The sequence below is a fragment of the Chamaea fasciata genome, unplaced genomic scaffold (assembly GCF_029207755.1).
Source record: "Chamaea fasciata isolate MVZ Bird 193981 ecotype frontalis unplaced genomic scaffold, bChaFas1.0.hap1 SCAF_4, whole genome shotgun sequence".
Lineage (NCBI taxonomy): Eukaryota > Metazoa > Chordata > Aves > Passeriformes > Sylviidae > Chamaea > Chamaea fasciata.
The window spans coordinates 60,907,713-60,928,779 of NW_027094089.1; the positions used below are offsets into that span (position 1 = coordinate 60,907,713).

At 40.1% G+C, this 21,067-nt stretch overlaps 1 protein-coding gene across 7 annotated transcripts; it reads left to right on the forward strand.

Moving 5' to 3' along the window:
• The first annotated feature begins 52 nt into the window (after nt 1–52).
• HNRNPK (heterogeneous nuclear ribonucleoprotein K) lies at nt 53–20,676 on the forward strand. 7 transcript variants are annotated; one of them, XM_066181750.1, is made up of 16 exons: nt 53–150; nt 2,575–2,653; nt 2,755–2,833; nt 3,696–3,806; nt 5,159–5,215; nt 6,753–6,796; nt 7,678–7,750; nt 8,245–8,373; nt 9,330–9,458; nt 9,900–10,201; nt 10,558–10,612; nt 14,381–14,431; nt 17,926–17,947; nt 18,025–18,107; nt 18,556–18,725; nt 19,481–20,676. In XM_066181750.1, exons 3-16 carry the CDS (start codon nt 2,786–2,788, stop codon nt 19,512–19,514), a joined length of 1,308 nt encoding a protein of 435 aa, XP_066037847.1. In that variant the 5' UTR covers nt 53–150; nt 2,575–2,653; nt 2,755–2,785; the 3' UTR covers nt 19,515–20,676. The 7 variants fall into 7 exon arrangements, with proteins under 7 accessions (XP_066037847.1, XP_066037849.1, XP_066037852.1 ...); XM_066181752.1 differs by lacking the exon at nt 53–150 and adding an exon at nt 342–432 and having other exon boundaries at nt 2,755–2,834; nt 3,709–3,806; XM_066181755.1 differs by lacking the exon at nt 53–150 and adding an exon at nt 342–432 and having other exon boundaries at nt 2,755–2,834; nt 3,709–3,806; nt 8,260–8,373.
• Nucleotides 20,677–21,067: the final 391 nt, after the last annotated feature.

The following is a 21,067-nucleotide window of genomic DNA, read 5'->3' on the forward strand; positions in this document are numbered from 1 at the left end:
ATCATCGCGAGAGTTTCGCCACCGCCGCTCCGGGCTGCACGCACAAGGCGGGGTTTCAGCGGCCGCCATTTTCTCGCCTGCCGGCCGCAGCCGCTCCCACTTTCCTGGGCCGCCCCCTCCCTGGCCCGCCGCTCCCAGCTTGGCGCCCAGGTAGGGAAGCCCGGTAGGGAAGGCCAGCCGGCCGCGGCACGGGCCTAACGGCGCTGCCCTTTCCCTGAGCCCATCTCGTCCCTTCCCTCACGGAGGGCGGTGCGGATCGCGGCGCCGCCTCCTGTGCTGACGGGCAGCGACCTCATCCAACGAGGCGGCGGCGGCGCCGCACGGGGGGCGGTGGCGGGACCAATCGCGGGTGGCGCTGGTGGATGTGCGCGTCGGAGGCCGGGGCTGCTCCCCTTTCTCTCCCGTGCGCGCTGGGGCCGGCGGCGGGCGCAGGTACGCGCAGCCCGCGGCGCCGTGCGGGCGAGGACGGCGAGGTGGGGAGGGGGGCGGGAGAAGGGCAGAGGCCGGTCCAGGCCTCGCCTGCAGAGGTAGAGCTGCCGCTGTACCCCGCTCGGCGACGCTGCGTGACACAGCGGTGCGAGAGGGCCTGTGTCTCCTGTCGTGGGGCCTCAACCGCCGAGGGCTGCCGTGGGTCCCAGGGTTTCCGTGGAGATCCCGAAGGGTCGGCGGTAGAATAGGGAAAGCGCTGCGTGGAGGACGTTGGTGTGTCGCCGCTTCGGCTATTGCCGAGGGCCCTTAGATGGCCACTGTCCCCGTTGCCCCGCGGGGACAGCGCGGCTTCCGCAGCGCCAGCGGGTCCGCTGCAGGGGCGGAGGCGCGGCGGCCGCCTTCCCGCTCCCGCCTGTGGTGACTGCCCAGGGCGAGCTTTTGCTGAGGATTATGGCGGGCGCAGAGAGGGCGCTCCAGGCTGCGGCCTGGCGGAAGCAGCCGCAGAGGCCGATCGGGGGGCGGACGCTCCGCATCCGCGGCCGCGCCGCTTTCGGGGACGGGCGGCGTGCCCGTGACTTTCGAGCTGACCTGTTTCGCCTGCAGCGCCGGGCTTGGAGCCGCCGGGCACTTCCTTTGTATCGACCCGGGCCGAGCCGAGTGGCGCTCCCCGCGGCTGCGTGGTGGTGGCGGCGGCCTCTCCGCTCCCGGCTCCGCCTCGCAGCGGGTGGGCGGGCGGGCGCCATTTCGGAGGGCGCCATTTCTGCTGCTCCGCGGGGGTGCCGCAGCGCTACCGCTCTCGGCCCTGGCCCCGCCGCGGTGGGCGGGCGGCTGGAGAGAGGGAGGGAACTGCGGGGAGAGAGAGGCCGGCGAGAAGCGCCGCCGCTCCCTGGAGGCGCTCTGGCGTTCCTCAGCTCTTAGGTCTGTGGTCGCTGGTCCCACCTCTCGTGTCCGTTTTAGTCTTATTAGTGATGTGAATGTCCTCGATTTACTTAGCTGAGCGAGGTCACTGAGAACACGACTTGTGGGGAGGTTTGACTAGGGGAGACGAAGCTGTGAATTGTAACTAAGTGATAACAGTTCGCTCCCTGCTGCCTTAAAATTTTTGGGATAGTTGGAAATAGATGAACCGGTGTGTGAAAGGGCTGTTACGCTATGTCGGTGTTTTCCTTACTGCCCGTCCGCGTAACGGCGCAATTTTGGCAATGTCTGCCTGAGATCCTGCTCTTACTAAACTTGTGCGTGTCCGTTAGCCCACTTCCAGTGCCTGGAAGTACCGGCATGTGTTGGGAAGGCGGAGCCTGCTCTTAGCCCCTCAAGCGGACCAACCATTACATGGTTGTCTGAGAGGTCGTTTAATAAGTTATAATCGGCTTTTTCGCCACCCCCATTCCCCCTCCCCCGATAGTGAATACAAGAATGAGTCCCTGCTTTTTGTTGGGGCAATGGAAGTTAAAGCGATTCAAGGGGAAATACGTGATTGTTTGTCTGTGTTTGTAAATCACATTTTTTATGATAGTAAGTTGCACAATTGTTTCTTTTACCTACACTTCTCCTGATTGTGACTTAGTAGCTAAAAGCAGGTCACAATCTATTTCTGAAAATTTCACTGAAGTACAGCTGCTTTTGGAGGTTTTGGGGGTGTGTGCATGCAGTGAATTGTAACTGCAGAGGATGGTATTTCTAAAAAGAGGTTATTCTAGTGTAGTTGGAAGTTTATTTTTATTCATCAGTTAGAGTCGAGAGGAGCGCATGCTCAAATATGTGCTAGTACGTTAGTAGAGAATTCGTAGAACAAATGCTGACAATTACCTTAACAGGACTATTTATTAAGTGTAAATAGTGTTGTCCTAAACAGCAGGACCAGATTCTGGTGTAGTGCCCTTTAGAAAGTGAAACCAAGGCACATATCATATTATGTTGAGATTGTCTGGTTACTTAAAACTAGCGTGTGCCCAAAACCTGTAATTCAGACATTTAGAGTATATGTAAGTCTACAGATTTGGCCTTTATCTTCTCTTAGTGGTGTGTTTGGCTTGGCTATGCTTTTTCTTTTATTAAAAAAAAATTTACAGCTATAGCTTAGGTCAAGCCTTTGGTTTCTGACTGTAGCAACAGACTAACAACAGATTTATGCTGTTTTCATAGGCTCTTGAAGCAATAGGCTATTGGATTTTGATCCCGCCCAGAATACTTGAGTTTTTGTCATCAAGGATATATAATAGCGGTAAGTTCTAGCAGCAGGCTATTTTTGTTATTTTTTTGACTTTAGCATGAGGTGCAGTTTGTCTTTTGACAAAAAAATGTACCATCTTTATTTTTCAACAGGTTTTGCTTGTCCGCATAAGGAAAAAAGGCAATGGAGACTGAACAACAGGAGGAGACCTTTACCAACACGGAGACAAATGGTAAATTTTTTAAAGGACTGTTGCTTTTTAGAAAGAACATCTTAAAAATTTTTAGTATTTCAAAGAATTTTTGAATTATTTAACTTTACCATATGTTTGCATCAGCAGTAATTTTGTGTTCTGCATTAAATATCTTCAGTTTTAATTAATGTGTCATTATACATACTTTAAAGCATAAGCACATAATCTTTCTGTTGGCATGTTTTAGACATAAGAACTGAAATTTATGACCAAATACTGAAATATATTTCATAGCTGTATGGAGAATGTGAATGTGTATATGAATGCTATAGGGAATATCTGTTAAGTGCATTTTGTGCATTGCAGTTGTTATGTGCAGGAGTATGAAAATGTGAACTATTGCTAAAGAGTTTAATGGAAAATTTCTTAGGAATAATTACCGGGGAAGTTTGGGCATTACTCTTGTTGATTTGTGCGAGTTTTTCCCAAACAGCATCTGAAGTGCTACTTTACTATTACTTCACCAGTATTTCAGTGTTGAATGAACTACATTTGAACTTTATGCCTGAAAGGTTTTCCCCGATTGTAAATTAAAAATAATTACTAAGTGGGTGATGCTGCACTCCTTTAGACAAAGTGTCATTAATTTCTTACTGCCTGTGTGCAACCTTCTCATTTAAGCCATAGTTCGTAGATTTTTAAATGCATTTTCAGTTGTTAATCAGTAAGAAAGGTGTTAAAATAAAGACTTGTTTCAATGTTGTAGATGCTCAGAATTGATGTCTGTAATTAGTTTTGTGCTAATAGGAAAGAACTAATAGTACAGAGCATAAATTTGGCACAAATTCCACTTTATTATGACTTAGAAAGTTAAATAAATGTTTATGTTTCCTCCCTATGGACCTCTCTACAGGCAAACGTCCTGCAGAAGATATGGAGGAAGAGCAGGCCTTCAAAAGATCTCGGAACACGGATGAGATGGTCGAACTGCGCATCTTGCTTCAGAGCAAAGTACGCTTGTTTTTTCTTACTGGTTTTGTGTGTGGCATTGTTCGAGATGGTGGTGGCACAGTGTACGTTGGAATATAAGTGTAGAGATAGTATGTGCTTTTTTTTGAAATGAGATAACTTACTGGAGTAATTTTCAGTATGTAGGAATGGTGGTTGTACGAGTATTGCAATGGAATTGTCCATGGGGTTCTCTTAAAAGGGTAAGGCTCTAAGTATCAATACAGGGTTTATTAACAGGATATACTTGTTGAGAAGTAGAGCAATAAAGATTTTAAGATATTTTTACTTTGGAGTGGAAGGTAGCTATTTTGCGGGGAATGACTGTATATGAGTCTCTGGAAAGGAAGGTGTTTAGAGGATTATAAATTAATGATTTTAAATAAAATATGTGAGACAAGAACTTAGGATTTTAGTAACTCTCTCAAATAGATCTGCTGAACTTATTCAACTATATCAACAGGAAGAAGTGTGCGAGTAGTGCTTCAGGGATTGCATTGATTTTGTTGACAAGTGTAAATAGTTGAAGTTGCTGTATATGAATTTCCTCTGGTGTTTCCAGTTGTTACAGATGATTTATACTTTCTGAAGTAGCCCAGTCTTTTGTGTTGGTATGAAAGAATGTTATCGTAACTTAATGTGGCGTTTCTGACCAGTAGCCAAGTTTCATGGAATACCATGAAATGCTTTGCATGCTGTTAGCATAATGTATGTGGGTAATAAAAGCAATACTTTCCATAGAATTTTTGAAAAAACCTGGTAGAAGTGTAGTTTTGCAGTAACTGTTCTTTACTGTTTGTCAGTTTATTCCTGTTGATAGTGTTGGCTTGAATGAAGGTGGTGGCTGTAAACATTCATTTCAATCTTTCTCAGTTCGTATTGCTGTGAGAAATTAGTTACTTTACAAATGTGCAAAACAATATTATCACTTGAAATTATCAAATGTTTGGAGAACAAAAGTGGAATATGTAAACATATTCCATGAGGAAGAGACAAAGCTGATCAGAGAATTAAGAAGACAATTAACCTACGTTACATTCATTTAGTTTGTTTTTTTGAATAGATCTGGTCTATAAGAAGTCAACATGGACAGAATTGCCTAGAAACTTCTCTTTGGAATTGAAATATTAGTGGCAAAGCTGAGATATTTTTCTCTCTCTGCTGTGTTCCATGATTATAAGAGCTTTATGTGGACAAACTTCCAGCTGGTTTCAGTTTGGTTTGAACCTTTCCAAAATAGTGCCTGCCCCCACCACTCGGGCCAGCAAAAATAGATCTACTGGTTTTAGTCTTGAGTTCAAAAACTTAATCTGTGCTGTGTTGTCATAACATAACTTCTGAAAACTATTTTCCAGAATGCTGGAGCAGTGATTGGAAAAGGTGGCAAAAATATTAAAGCACTTCGCACAGACGTGAGTATATATGAATTTGAACTAATTTAACACTGCTTCTTTCAGAGCACTACATCGAAAACTTGATTGCGTGCATTTCTAGAAATGGGAGCAGTTCAACTCTATAGACATCCAAGTTACAAGCCATTTGTATCGATTGTCAGAGTAGATAACAGTTCTTCAATTTCTATTTCAATTAAAACTCAGCTTGATGCATGGGAGGAGAGGTTTATATTAAATCTCTTCACTTTTTAATAGGATTCTGCTAAATTACACACTTGAAGTGAGTTACCATCCTTATTAAAAATATTGATAAAGCTTAAACCCCTTAATAGCACCATTCCCCATATGTGTGAATCCATTATAGTACTGCTGAAACCCTTGCAGGTGGCTGGCTTAACCTGGTGATAGAGGAATTCTTTAACTTCTTTAAAAAAGCAAAATGAAATCATCCATCTGTTACTTAACAGCTTGCACATGAAGCACAAAGGCATTAATATTAAGGTTTCTTGCTTTAAACATGAGTATAAAAATCACTAAAGGAACACTCTATTCTGTTACTTGGAAGCATTTTTAAATGGTCATGATTTAATGCCTGTTCACATTTTACAGGGGGTTGACTCCAGTGATCAGACACATGCTCAGCATTAATGTTGTGTATTTATAAAACTTGGCAACGCTTCTTAAATTCCATTTGTTTACACTCCTGTACTTAACATCAGCTACAATTTCAATGGTTTTTCCAATCAAGACTCTGTTCACCACAAGATTTTGCAATATACCATTACAAATCAGTTCCAACTGAGTTCATAAACTACCGCAACTACAGTTGAGATTTTAGTTGAAATGGTCAGGAATCATACATATGCTCACTAACTTTGGCAGTTAGTTCCTCTTTTTTTAGGGTTTTTTAATCAGGTTTTGGTTTTTTTTTTGTTGTTGTTGGTTTTTTTTTTTGTTTTTTTTTTTTGTTTTTTTTTTTAAATTTGCTTTTTGAGTAAATCAGTATGTCACCTAAGTCCAGATAATTTAGATTCGTCTGGAACTTGAACTTTCCCGATTTGCCCAAGTTTCTAGTACTATCAGTCTTGACAGGTTTTGCGTCTACCCTCATGAGCCAGCCTGCTACTGAAACATCATTTATTAAAAGTAAAAAGTAGTTTAGTCAGATCAAGTGACTCATCTTTAAAGTCCGTTTTGTTAGGCCACAGTCGGTGTAGCAATCAGTTATTGTGTTAGTCTTCAGAACAACTTAAGCTTGTTTCATTAATTGAGAGTAATGAGTATAGTTTGTATTAAATTAAAATTTATTGCTTTTCCCCCTTTTCCCTCTCCTTGTTTTTTTGGCCATATATCTCCGTTGCCCATGTACTGGATCGACTTGCCCCTGCGTTGCCCACCATGACGTTGGCCCATCCGCCCCTGAACGCCCATGTGAAAACCCTGGTTGGCTATGCCCAAAAATGTGCTCGTTGCCAAACGGGTACCATACTTGACAACTTCCGATTGAATACCCATGCCCAATGCCAACATCCACGAACGCCAATGACCAATGCAGTACAATGCCAGTGTTTCAGTCCCAGACAGCAGTGGCCCCGAGCGGTATGTCCCAACAGTTTATGCCTCACTGCCTGAATAGAAAGAGAGAAATGTATTTTATTACCTGCCTTTGATATAATTAAATAGTATCCCCTTATAGACGGTGTATTGTTTTTTTTCAAGTTTTCTGTCTTATTTTCCCCATTAAGTCTTTTTGTCACTGAACTTTTACGTGAGTTGCCCACCCAAACAATCCACTGATTTTATTTCAATGGAAGGAGCACAGCTTCAAGTGTTGCATATTTGCTGCATTGTAAATCAAATTGGTTCAAAATAGTCTCTCGCTCTGTCTTTGTGGCCCACCTCGCTCCCCTCAGCATTGCCTGTTCATAATTATTTCTGATGAAATGCTAATTCCGGTTCGCTTTCCTTCACTTCTCATTTGTTTTGTCTTTTTTTGTCCTGCATTTGTATTTGTTTTCTTGGAGAGCCCATTAGTAATCTGAGTTCCATAACCTTATTCCAGATACAACGTTCACCACTTGCATATCCTCACTTTTAATATGAGAAGGTGTGCCAGTTCTACAAATGTAATAGCGAGGGTATCCTTATTAGTGGTGGCGGGGAACATGAATATTCACTTCTACTTTTCAGTTCTGCGTCAATTTCTTGCCCACTTAATTTGAGCCCTTCCAAAAGCCCATTCTGTCTTTCTCTCTCTGCAAGACCTACCTAATCTTAAATTTCTCATGCCTATATACTGGGCATAAACAAAAATGCATGTGTTGTAAATTAAGCAAACAGGTTTACTTTAAATGGGGAATATTTTTAAACTCTTCCTTGTAGTAAATCTTGTTAAAATTTTGTGTGATGATAAAAAAAATTTACTTCTGCTTTTTCTTTTCTACTTTCTCCATATTGTCTGTCATCCTGGCTTCCAACAGCATCTTGAGTATAAGTGCAGATATAGAGACAATTGGAGAAATCTTGAAGAAGATTATTCCTACTTTAGAAGAGGTATTTATCTTTAAATTTTTTTTTTCTGTTTAGAATGAAAAGATTAGCTTTTGAATTAAATGGTTCTAGAGTGTTTGGTACTTTTTAATTACAGGAAATTAGAAAAGTGAAAAATCCCAAAAGCCTTTTAAAGAAGGATTATGGCTGTCATGATACATTGGCATTTTTTTGGGTAGAGGGCAGAGTCTGTAATTTTTTATTAATTTAACATTTTGAACAGCCTTCCTGTTTTTCAAGTAATAAGTGTTGCACTGTTTTATACCTTTAAAAATCCTTATAGCAAGTTGTGCAGTGTAATTTAATAAGTAATGTAAATAGGCAAAACTGATACGTCATGTTCAGGTGAGGTGTTTAAATTGTTGCAGTTGTATTGAAAGAAATACAGAACTACAATTCAGCAATAAATTAAATCACGCCATTGTGTTTGAAGAAAAAGCTTAAAACGCCAAGTATCTTGAATATTTGTGATTAATCTTTATTGCTTCTCCCTATATGCATCTTATTTGCAGTATCAACACTACAAAGGCAGCGACTTCGACTGCGAACTTCGACTTCTTATTCACCAGAGTTTGGCAGGAGGCATTATTGGTGTCAAGGGTGCTAAAATTAAAGAACTCAGAGAGGTACTTGCTTTCTGTTTTTCTGAGATTTGATTTTGTTCTATAAGCAATATTTTCTGTTCATAAGGGGCGTTTGTAGGTATCTGCTGGGCAGTAATTTCTGCTGAACATGTTGCATACCTGCTTTTGATCTTTTGAGATGGAGCTGGGAGTTGAAACTTATTTGCAGACCCTCAGAAGTAATATCAGTGGCAGAGCCAGGACTTGGTTAAACATTCCTTAAAAACAGTGTTTTACCGCAAATAAAGTATTTTTACTTCATTTTATTAAAATTGTATTAATTTCTCTTTTTAGGGCAGACTATTGCATAGTGTAGAATGACTTGTGTGGTTGGACACACAAAACAATTTAGAATGAAAGCATCTTCACAGTAGATGAACTGTAAAAGGACTTCACATTTGGTTTTGTAATTTTTAATTCTAAATCCTTAAAGACCATTTTTTTAAAGTGAAAAAGTAAGATTTTAAAAACTTTATGGTCTCTATGAGCTGCAAACATGTGATTGAGTTTCTTGGTGTTTTGTCAAAGGCAGTTTCAGGTCAGTTCAGGTATTAGCCCGTACTTGTTTGTATGGATTAAGAAAAGCAAGGTACCTAGACATAATCCTGGCAACGTTGCTGTCTAAGCACTCAAAGCATGTTTAATTTGAAAGCAGCCTGTAAGCTCTCAATGATTATGTGGTCTTTTTTCTAATACTTAATTAAATGATGTGTCATAGGTGTGTCATAATTGAAATAGGAGAAAATCGGGGTTTTTTTTCATCTTCATAGAAAACTTAAAACAGCAAGATATTAAAACATATGTAATCTTCCAATTTTGTGTAATAACTCAGAAGCAAGCGTGCAGATTTAAGTGAGTGGGATCTTAACTGTCTCTTGAATCTTATTTTTTAAATATTTTAATGGTTTTATAAACTTGTTAAGAATAATTTGATAATCTTTGAGTTTTTTCTTCTACAGAACACTCAGACCACCATTAAGCTCTTTCAAGAGTGTTGTCCTCATTCAACTGACAGAGTGGTGCTTATTGGTGGAAAACCTGATAGAGTTGTTGAGTGCATCAAGATTATCCTGGATCTTATCTCTGAGGTAATGTTCATTACATTTATTTTATTCTTTCATTGGCATTTATTTCATTGGATTGTTTTAGACATTCGTTGGATGAAAAATGTTGTCTTTCAGTTTCTAGTTTAAATTCAGTGCCTCCTACTTTCCCAACAGCAAAGTGATGGACCTTGGGAACTGTTTCTGTTGTTTAGAATTAGGGTACACCTTATGAGGGAGGAAAGCAATTTTTGGTACTAGGGGGCCATTTATACTTAACATGTCATCAGAATGGAAAATTCGAAGAGTACAGATCTAAGTAGTTTTACTGTCATAGTTGAGTTCACAGGTAGCAGATCAACATTTTCTTTCTTGGCAGCATTGTGAAATCAAGAACATGTTCCAAATGCATAAATATGTTGATTAAATGTGCCAGTTGTAATAGAACTATCTGATTTGGGGAATTGTTTTGTTTGTTTGTATTAGTCTCCAATTAAAGGACGGGCCCAGCCTTATGATCCCAATTTCTATGATGAAACGTATGACTATGGTGGCTTCACAATGATGTTTGATGATAGAAGGGGACGGCCGGTGGGCTTTCCCATGCGTGGAAGAGGAGGTTTTGATCGGATGCCCCGTGGCGGACGCCCTATGCCTCCCTCGAGAAGAGATTATGATGATATGAGCCCTCGCAGAGGACCTCCACCACCTCCACCGGGTCGTGGGGGTAGAGGTGGCAGCAGAGCTCGTAATCTTCCTCTTCCTCCTCCACCACCTCCTCGTGGCGGGTGAGTTGCTGTGTAAATACATTATACAAAAACTCATGTATATCTGAGTTGCTTTCATATTTTCAGTGATTGTGCCTTGCTTTTTTCCATGCTTCCATGTTGGTAGTGATTATGCAAAATAGAGCCTGTATTAGACAAGAGTATTTTGAAATTTACTGAAATTTAATTACTTGCTGTGCTGTAGTGAGTTTCCAGGACTATGGTCAGTAGTTCTGGAACTTTTTGTTTTTCAGTACTTGGGTTGGGTAATTTGATACAAAGTTATATGTGAACCATGAATGGGAAAATCCAGATTGGAATAAACAAGACAGCTCATAATACGCATAACACAATTAACATAGCATTTTTTGTTTTAGAGATCTGATGTCCTATGACCGAAGGGGCAGACCAGGAGACCGTTACGATGGCATGGTATGAGTTTAGAATTTGCTCTGTTGTGTCCCTAAGCACAGTTCGCACGCTGACCCCCTGTTGCTGTACCACATGCACATTCATTTGGGACATACACGGTTCTGATAGTAAAACCAAAATGTGTTGTCCGTACAAATGGTCCTCCTGTGGATGAGTGTTTGAGGTGTGAATGGTACTCTTCTGTTTTCTTTCTTTCTCTCTGTGATCAGAAAGATTCAGAGAATTTGACTATGCTCAGCCCTGTAGGTTTTCTTGCACTGGCCATCTTTCAGATTTTTTTTTTATCAGCATGACAGAAATAGCAATTGGTAGATTTTTCAGATAGAGAAAGCATGTCAGAACAATGTTCTTGATGAGTTACACAAGCATTCTTAACACTAAAGATTGAAAAACATGAGCATTGATACAGTAATACAGATTATGGAACTGTACCTGAGAAGAGCTCTAGTTGATGGTAGGTGATGGCTCTTTCGAACCAGTTCTGTGTTCTTCAGTTTCTCTGCAGAAAATCCATTCTTAATTCCAGGTGTTTTGGAGATAGAACCACTGCTTAGTTGAATCCTGCAGCAGTTCTTTCTGTGGGGAGAAAAAAACCTCATATTGTGTGGAAGCTTAAAACGAAGGATAACAGATAGTCTTCTGTGTTGCATTCTGAACTGCGATGCCCCAGCAGCCATCTGCTGTGCTGAGACAAGGTTACTGTTTCCTCAGTAGAAAATCCAAGAGGTTGTCCTGGTTTCAGCTGGGATAGTTACTTTCTTCTCAGGAGCTGGTCTAGTGCTGTGTTTTGAATTCAGTATGAGAATAATGTTGATAACATGCTAATGGTTTTATGTTTTACCATGTAGTATTTATCCTAAGTCAGGCACTTAGTGTCTCATGCCCTGCCAGTGAATAGGTACACCGAAGAAGCTGGGAGGGATCATAATCAGTACAAGTGACCTGAACTGGCCAAAGAGATACTCCACACCATAGAACATCATACCCAGTATATAAACTGGGGCAGTTACACACAAGGGGGGTTCATAAGGATTTGAGGGTGGGGCCTGGCAGTGGTCAGCAAAGTGGTGAGCAGCTGTATCATGTCCCCTTGATTTTATTACTGATTTTTTATTGTTTTGGGGCATGATGGTGTTGGTTGCTTCATTTTTTGTTGGTTTTCTTTGTTTTGTTTTTAAACTTTTTTCTCAGTTATTAGACTGTTCTTATCTCAAGCTGTAAGTTTTACTTCCGATTCTCATCCCAGTTCCACTGGGGGTTGTGTGGGGGGTTGTGAGCAAGCAGCTGTGTAGTGCTTAGTTGCCAGCTGGTCTTAAACCACAACAGAGGTGGATCTCTATAGTAACAATCTTCTTTTCTCCTCTGGCTTTGTTTGGCACTTTCCTTAAGATGACACATTATTTTTTTTTTCTTCTAAATTAATGTAAAAGAAATGAAAACTATGAAACAGGCTACCTAAATGGGCTTTACATTCCTTCTTGGCAATAAGAGTTACTGGAACTACAAATTGCAAGAAAGTCATGTGCTTGTTAGAAATAATGAAAGGAAATATTTGCAGTTACAAAAAAAACTTGTTTCCCATGCTACTCTGCATGCTAAGAAGCTGGAAGAATGGAGAAGTACACCTCCGAGATTCCTTATCTGTGTTATCAGAGCTTAGGTTTTGTGTTCTTCTATTTGCAGCTTATAAAGCCTGTGCTAGAGTACATAAACTGAGCTGCCTGCCCTTCTTTGGGAATTTGGTTGAACACAGTCTTACTCAGCTGGACTCTTGAGCAGTAGTGTGTTCTAATTTTTGTTCTATTTTTATTCCAGTCCAGCTAGAATAGAAAATCCATTTTTACTTAGGTTTAGCCTGTCAGGTTGACCTTCACTTTACTGACATGAGTTTCTACATGCAGGTGGAGTAATTTCTTCTAATTTGGTTTCTTTCATGAAATAAAAAGCAATTTCATTTCGTTTTCATAGTGAAGCTGCTCATGACTTTGGCTCCTTTGTGATCAAATATTATAGCCTAGTTAAAGTGAGGACTACTTCCCAACAAAGATAGTATTTAATTTCTAGTTTTAGTTAATCATGATCCTAGTATCCTAAATTGTGTAAGCAGAAAGGAGATCTTCACACTGAGTGTGACATCACACCTTCAAGTATCATGCCGAAAGGTAAAGTCTTCTGTGCTACCCTTTGTTTCGAGTAGAAACTCTTGTATAGCTAAAAGTTTAAACTAAACCAGTATTACTGTGGTTTGTGATGTAATGATGGAAAAAATTGCTCTTAAAGGTTAGAAGTGCTCTTTTCACATGGATTCTATCCAACATAAGTGTAATAAAAAGCAACAGTTGATGAACATCTCAAAAATACTGGAAAAATTGAATGTACAGAAACAATTTTTTGCCAGTTCTCCTTTTCATTGAAGGCAGACAGATGGAACAGTTGACAGCCTTTAAGATGGGATGCTGAACTGTGGTTTTTTGTGAATTCCAGTGATATGACAATATTGACAGCCTTGTAAATGCTGAAATGAGAAAAACCCAGTTTGATTTTAAAAGATGGGTAAATTTCTCTTGGCTATACAAAGTTAATCACTTAAACTATCATCACAAGATGATACTTGTCTGTTAGCCAGGCTTAAAGTTCTAGGATAAATATGTACTGCTGTTTAAATGCTCATTTGACTTAATAATCTGTTCTGAAGCTTTTTCTCCAAAGTACAGATTTGTTTATCTGCATATAGAAGTTTATATTTCACTGTGTAACTACTCCAAATCAAATCCTGGAGGCCATCAGGACTGTTGTAATCTGAAAAATCTTGAGTTTTCTGTATTTTTTAACACCCTTATTCTTAGAGGCATGTAAAAAATTAGTTAAGGAAGAATGTATGACAACTGTGCTATTTATTCATGCAGATGCTAGAAGGAAGTAACAAAATTCCACTTTCCTAGGTCACTCTTAAAAACCAGAAAAACTTACTACAAAAGAATTTGATATCAGTTAGGACTGCATGCAGGGTTTTTTATTAGATATAGAAGTTAAGTGCCTTGCCTCATCCAGTCTGTCATCTGGTTTCTGTTCCAGTTCTGAGTAGTGACTAGCACAAATCAGTTGGCAGTATAAAACGTTATGTATGCAAAGACACCCTGTTTCTGAAACTCATTTTGCACAAATAAGCATCAGTTGCTGAAATTGTAAAATTCTGAAAGGAAAAATGCCATATATCATATGTTTTAGAAATATAATTAAGTTTATAATATAATTAAGCAGTGGTAGATTGTTAGTCTACTTACTGGCTAGATGAGGTGTGTGGATAGTAAAACATAAGAAGCAGTGTTCTTCCTGCTTAACCTGCAGTTGGCGTAATTACTTGCAGTTACTTAAATCAATCTTACTAAACCTTCTTTTGCCAGCAGATGGCAGAAATAAAAGATTGATAAAATATTTTTACATGTAAAAACGTAAAAAAGTTTTTTAAAAGAAAAAAGAAGGCTTGTTTAAATTTTGCCTTGGCATTAGTTTCTGAGCTTCTTGGAGGAAAAGTCTGCTAATAGCACAGAAAGTGAAGGAAAACATAAGTTGCCCATTTAGAGTTGTCCCAAAGTAAAATCAGAAGCCCAGTGAGTCTTGAAAGTAGTCTAAATCACATAATTTTAAGTCTTTGTTAATAGTATAAAGGTTTCTTTGTACCACTGTGCCTTCTGCTTGATTGTAACATTCTCTTAAAAGTCTGTATGACCTGAACTTCCTTTCTTCTTCTTATGTTGTGTCTGGAAGATGATGCAGTGTCATGTGGATGCCTGTGATGACATGCAGCCACCAGAGCTGGTGAGTGTTTTCTGCCTGTTTTTTGAAAATTGCTTTAATTGAGTAGGTCAAATGATAAAGCAAATTTTTTAGGAGATCTTGAGTGTAGTCCATGGCAACTTTCACCTATTAAAATTATAAAGCCGTTCTTCTGACTCCGAATTTAGTGGCAGACTTAATGGTGTGTCCTTTGAAGGCAAGTAATGTTAGTAAAAAATGTGGAATTATGCAGCAGCCTAGTAAAAATAGAGGAGCTTTTCTGTACCTCTTTTGCCTCTTTTACGCACTATTTTCATTTTGATAAATGGTAACTTTCTAAATAACTGATGCACTGTAGATGCATGCATTTACAATTTATATTTTGTGTTACTTCCTTAATGTTGTGGGATTTTATTTCAAACAGCAAATATTTAAAGTGACTTCTCAGTTCTGTTTGTGAATAAACTATATCAATCTATTTGAAAATATATCATTTGGTCAGATAGGTTTGGGGATGTCATCACAGAATCATAGTTTTGGCTGGAAGTAAACTTAAAGATCGTCTAGTTCCAACCTGCTATGGGTAGAGAACCTTGAACTAGACCGGGATGCTCAGAGTTCCATTGAACCTGCCTTTGAACATTTCCAGTAATTGGGCATCCGCAGCTTTTCTGGGCAACCTCTTCCAGTGCCTCATCACCCTCACAGTGAAGAATTTCTTTCTAATACCTGAACTAAACTAACCCTCTTTAAGTTTGAAGCTCTTGTCCTTGCTCTACGTGTCAGTGTGAAAACTCTTCACTAGCCTTCTTGTAGGCTGCCTTCTGGGGTTGTAAGGCCACAATAAGCTCACCCTGGGGCCTTCTGTTCTCCCAAGCTGAACAATCCCAGCTCTCAGGCTTTCTTACAGGAGGTGTGTTGCATCCCACCAATAATCTTCATGGTCCTCTGCTGGATGTAGTCCAGTGGGTCCATGCTCTTAATGTTGGGGGCCCCAGAGCTGGATGCAGTACTCATGTTGGGGTCTCAAAGGAGTAGACTGGCAGGGCAGAATCACTTCCCTTGACCTTTTGATGCAGCATGGGACACAGTTGCTGCTCTGGGTTGCCAGTGCCCATTGCTTGGTCATGTCCTGCTTCACCCACCAGCACCCCCAAATTATTCTTGGCAGGGCTGCTCTCTATCTGTTCATCCCCCAGCCTGTGATGGTATTGGAGGTTGCACCAGCTCAGGTGCAGCACCTTGCTCTTGGTCTTGTTAAATTGAATGAGATATCCATGGGCTCACTTTTTGAGCTTGTCCAGGTTCCTCTGAACGGTGTCCAGTCCTTCTAGTCTGTCAGCAGCACCACTCAGCTTGCAAACTTGCTGCAGGTGCACCTAATCTGTTTGTGTCATTGATGAAGACATTGAATAGCACTGTTCGCTGTGAAGGCCAGCCCCTGAGGGACACTTCATCATGTCCATGGAAACTGAGCCATGGACACTGCCCTCTGGATGCAAGTATCCCTGTTCAATAAATAGTCTACCCATGGAATCCATCCCTCTCCAGTTTGGACGGAAGGATGTGGGGACTATGTCAAAGCCATTACAGAAGTCCAGTTACATAATACCTGTAGCCCTTGTTCACTGTTTAGTCACTCCACTGTAGAAATTATGGAGTACATCAGGTGTTGGCAGTGTCTTGACGATGGCAAAATGCTGCTAAATTAATATGTGAAAAGTCAGTTCTTAGTTTATATACACAGCAGCTGCTGTCAAATTCTGTTGTTTTGTAGTCTGGAGAGACAGATGTGATGAAGGAAAGATTTTTTCTTAAAAAGTAAATTAGTCCAAAAAGGAATCCTATGACAAATACTAACACCAGTGTATCTGTGTATGCAGTGTGCTATGTGAATCAGCTTCTCAATTAAACCTTAAGTGGAGTAGTTCCTACTGTTGTATTTTGGACTCCATTGTGAACTCTATTTATATATTGCTAAGTAACATGATTAGACAATACATGTTGCTTAGAGACAGAGGATAAGCTCAACAGTTTGATCTGAATAGCTTCTGTTTTGATGTAAAAAAAAGGATGGTAAGGAGTATTTTTGGGAAAGTTGTTACACTGTAAACTGTAGCTTCTGTGGGCCAGTAATTGTGAGTGGTTGAACTTGAGTGGCTGCCAGGGGCCCATCCAGCTGCTTTTACGGCCCTTAGTAGAGTAATGTGAGAAAATAAGACAGAAAAGTCTGTGGCTCAGGATTAAGACAGGCAGATCACTTACTAATTAACATCATAGGCAAAACATAGTTGGCTCTGGGTAGGTTTACCACCACTTTGAGTAGCGTGGTGAGAAACATAAAAACAACTTTACCTATCTTCCACTTCGCAGACTCAACGGCCACTCCTTCATTCCTTACTCTTCTACTTCCGCTGCCAAGAATGGTGTAGGGGGTAGGGAATGGCAGTTTCCAAGTCAGTTCATCACACTTGTCTCTGCACCTTCATCCCTGCACTGTTCCCCTGCTCCAGTGTAGAGACCTTCCATGGGATGATACAGCTGTTTGTGAACTGCTCAAATTATCTGTTTCCAGTGGACTACAGTTTTTATGAACTGTTCCAGTGTGGGTCCCCTTCATGGGGTACAGTCCTTCAAGAACAGACTGATTTGATGTTGGGCCCCTTGCAGGCCACAAGTGTCTGTCTGTGCAGCTTCCTTCAGGGCATATCTACCTGTTCCCAGCATAGCATCGGTCAGTGGGCTACAGTGTAGCAATCTGCTGCAGTGTGGTTCTCTCCATGGGCTGCAGGGCAGTCTCCATTCCAGTGTCTGGAGCACTTTTTTTCATCTTTGCTCACTCTCGCAGTCAGTGCACTTTGGAAATTACTCTTCTCTTAAATATTATCACTGAGATGGCACTAGCTTGGCTGACAGTTTCAGCCTTGAGCGGCCTCCAGTCTCCTCTCACAGATTTCAGGAGTCTGTTCAGAAGTTGAATTTGAGAGAACAATGTATAAATATTCTCTGCTTCTCTAGGAAAGTATAAATATGGGGTCTTGCACACCTACAACGCATTAGATGAAATGAGAACTTGGTAGCAAATGCAAGTTTACAGATTGTAAAAATGAAAGGGCCAGGAGTGCTCGTTGCAGTGATTTGCATTTGGTATATGGTGGTTTAAATGTAACAGAAGTAACTCATGTCATGATTGGTTTTTCAGAGACTTAAAGGGTTGTAGCATAGTCAGAATCAAAGGTGTAGATGTAGTAGGACGATTTACCTACAAGAATCATCTCAGCCAACTTGTGGTCCTGCACAAGATGGCCTCTGGTGCAAATGAACAGAGATAGAGGAGATCTTGCTCACCCATCCCTTTTGTTTCTGGTCTTCCCTCTTTGCCTCTTGATGGCACAACACTGTTGTATTTATATCAGGTTGAGGGTTGTGATGTTTGATTAAATGGGCTTAAAGTTAACAATATAATGCTCAAGATAAAATGTGTTAATGAAGCATGGCTGTTGACTTTAGTATTTTTTTTTCTCTTTCTCTTACAGTTTGAGGGTGGCTCTGGTTATGGTAAGTGTTCATACAGAATCTTTGCATGTAGTTCATTATGTAGTTACTAAAGGACTTGATGCATACACTTAAATCAGATTATTCTTACGCAGGGGGACGTGGTTCGTATGGAGATCTTGGTGGACCCATCATCACAACACAAGTAACGATTCCCAAAGATGTAAGTAAAGTTGATTTGCTTTCAACTCATACTTTCTCGTACAAAAAAAGTCACAGCCATTTCTCAGACTGTTCAAGTAAATCAGAAGCACTTAAAGTGCTTGAGTGAGTACAAAACATGTGTTTCTAAATCACCAACAGTGTCTTGTTTGACTGTTTGGTTTCTGTCTTCAGACACGTTAAACAATTCTACTTGTGGTTAATACTCCATAGTATAGATGGTCCTTGTAACCCGTGCTTTGCAAATGAGAGCTGGTTCTCCCAGTTTTATCTCATCTGTGTCCATACAATTAATACTGCAGGAGCTATCTTTAGGCTATAAAGAAGTAAGCTGCCATTGCAGCACTTAAAAATGAATTTTTGGAAACTTCTCAAATGCTGTTTTAATTTTCTAACTTTTTGGAAAGACCATTTTATCAGGAAATGAATGTTTTTGCTTTCTTCCCTAGTTGGCAGGATCTATTATTGGAAAGGGAGGCCAGAGAATCAAACAAATACGTCATGAGTCAGGAGCTTCGATCAAAATTGATGAACCACTAGAAGGCTCAGAAGATCGGATAATAACTATTACAGGAACACAGGACCAGATACAAAATGCACAGTATTTGCTGCAGAACAGGCAAGTTAAAGTTGATTTTTATCCCTACTATCAAATTAACGTGTGTATTATAAAACTGTTCTCCTCTGTGAATCAATTTTTTAAGAAGGCAGGTTTTAAGTAACTATATGAACCTAACTTCTCTAGTGGTAGTTCTGCCTTGATTCTCTCCTGTTCTCCATTCTAATTAAAATGAAGACACCCTCAAAACTAATCTTGCTGGAAGACATCTTAACCAAGCAGTCCTCTCCTTTCTCTGGTGAAAACTGCTGCAAAAAACTACTTGTAATAAATTACATAGAGTCTGTAGAAAATATAGAAGATTTCAGTGGATGTTGGCCTAGTTCTGTGTGGAAGACTAGTGATTTTGTTGTTTTTAGATAACTAAATTGACAACAAATCACAGTCTGCCATATGGCACAGACCATGCCTCTGCAGGACAAGTTGAAATCGATTTGGGGCTGTTAAGCAGCATTTCACACCTTGCTGACAGTACTTTGCCTTTTCTGCCAAATCCTAACAGCTACAGATAGCATTTGCTGTATTAATATTCTGGCTGCTATTGCAGATTTTAATGTCTTAACTGGAATGGTTGGCTTTAGATTACTAATATTTAACTGCCTGAAATACACTGATACAATTGTTAGCCATTGACATTTTAAAATTATGTACTTTAAAATATGTTAGGAATTTGTAATTTAATATGCTTTATGAATGTTGATGCAAGATGTATGGTCCAGTATTCTAATACATGCTTTTTTCTTTTTCTTTTATAGTGTGAAGCAGTATGCAGATGTTGAAGGATTCTAATGCAAGATTATTTTTTCTTTTTTATAGTGTGAAGCAGTATTCTGGAAAGTTTTTCTAAGACTAGTGAAGAACTGAAGGAGTCCTGCACCCCTTTTTTTTTTTTTTTAATCTGCTTCTGTTAAAAAAGCCAACATTCCTCTGCTTCATAGGTGTTCTGCATTTGAGGTGTAGTGGAATCTTTGCTGTACACCAGATGTAATGTTTTAGTTCCTTACAAATACATTTGGGGGGAAGGGCGCACGAGACTAACATTAAAATTTTGAAGCGGCAGAGAGAGTGAATTCTACTTTTGTTCATTGTTGGTGGTAAATTGTACTGTTTTTCTGTAATTGTTGTGAACACCCTGCTTTATGTACACTGTATCTTACTTTGAAGGGGGAGAATATGGTAGGCCACGTCTCCCTGGCATTTGTTGAGAGCAGTGTGCAGAATGTAATGCTTTTTTGTAAGAAACATTTTAGGATTTTTAAATAAATTTAGTGAACCTGTTCTTGGTGGTCATTTTTCTTCAGGTCTACATAAGGTCATACCTAAAATGAGTACACCTAGTTTGTTTTTACCCCATATAAATTAAAAGTTGCTGTTAAGCTTGCTCTTCAGTTTCCTTGATATATAGATGGAGTTATGTGGGATTTTTTGACTAATTAAAGAGCTTGTGTGAAAACAATGACTGCTTTGCTGTTTGGGTGGGAAAAAAGAGATGAAAATACTCACGCAAATGTTGTGTAAAACTTGACATTTTTGCAAGTGTTTGGCCCTCTTTGCAATACATATATATATTGGTGACAGTATATAAATAAACTATTTTAAAACTTTGTGATGTCACTGAGTAAACAGTGGTAAAGTGCACCTGGTTTTAGACAGCTTGCTTAATGCAGAGTTGCTCTGCCATTACTGAATAAATTACACCTGTTTCCTGAGCTTTTGTTTGTATGAGGTAAGAATTGCAAATTGGCAAGTTGACAATATAACTATGTAACTTGTTTTTCATTGTATGCAAAACTTCAACTTGTTTTCCAGATGTATGTTGAGTTCCGTAAGAATTATTTGTGAGAAATTAAACTGTAAAGCCTCTGGATATCTCATGTAATACCTTGGCATTTGTATTTATAGTTAAAAGTTTTAATTTTACTTCCTGAATAAAAACATTAAAAAGTGTAAAGGGGTGTGGCACATACAGATATGATGGTACATACTAAATGAGTATTCTTTTATTGTGGTTTTGTTGGTATGTTATGTCCCATCCCTGCCCCCTGCCCCCCAATGATTTGTGGCACATGAACTTCACCTTTTCAGTGCAGCTACTCTTTAAAATGGCATGGTAAAGGCAAGGAGTCTGAAACATTATGCATAAGGCTGGCTCTCTTGGCAGGGCGATGGTGAGTTCTGTAGAAAGAAATGCCATCACTCCAGTCCGTTGGAAGGCAGCCGTCTTGGTATGCAGAGTACTTAGTACCTGAATTAGACAAGTCTGCAATCGAGGCTAAGGTTTTGGGCAAATGCAAGCGAACTAAAATAAATGCTGGATTTCTGTGTGCTTCCAACTTGCGTAC

What these genes read in the sequence shown, in the direction of transcription:
- HNRNPK (XM_066181750.1), top strand. Translation starts at nt 2,786, where the DNA reads ATGGAGACTGAACAACAGGAGGAGACCTTTACCAACACGGAGACAAAT. An exon ending in GACAGCAGTGGCCCCGAGCG is followed by an intron (nt 6,797 to 7,677) that starts GTATGTCCCAAC and finishes GGCTTCCAACAG; the next exon opens with CATCTTGAGTATAAGTGCAG. An exon ending in GAGACCGTTACGATGGCATG is followed by an intron (nt 10,613 to 14,380) that starts GTATGAGTTTAG and finishes TGTGTCTGGAAG; the next exon opens with ATGATGCAGTGTCATGTGGA.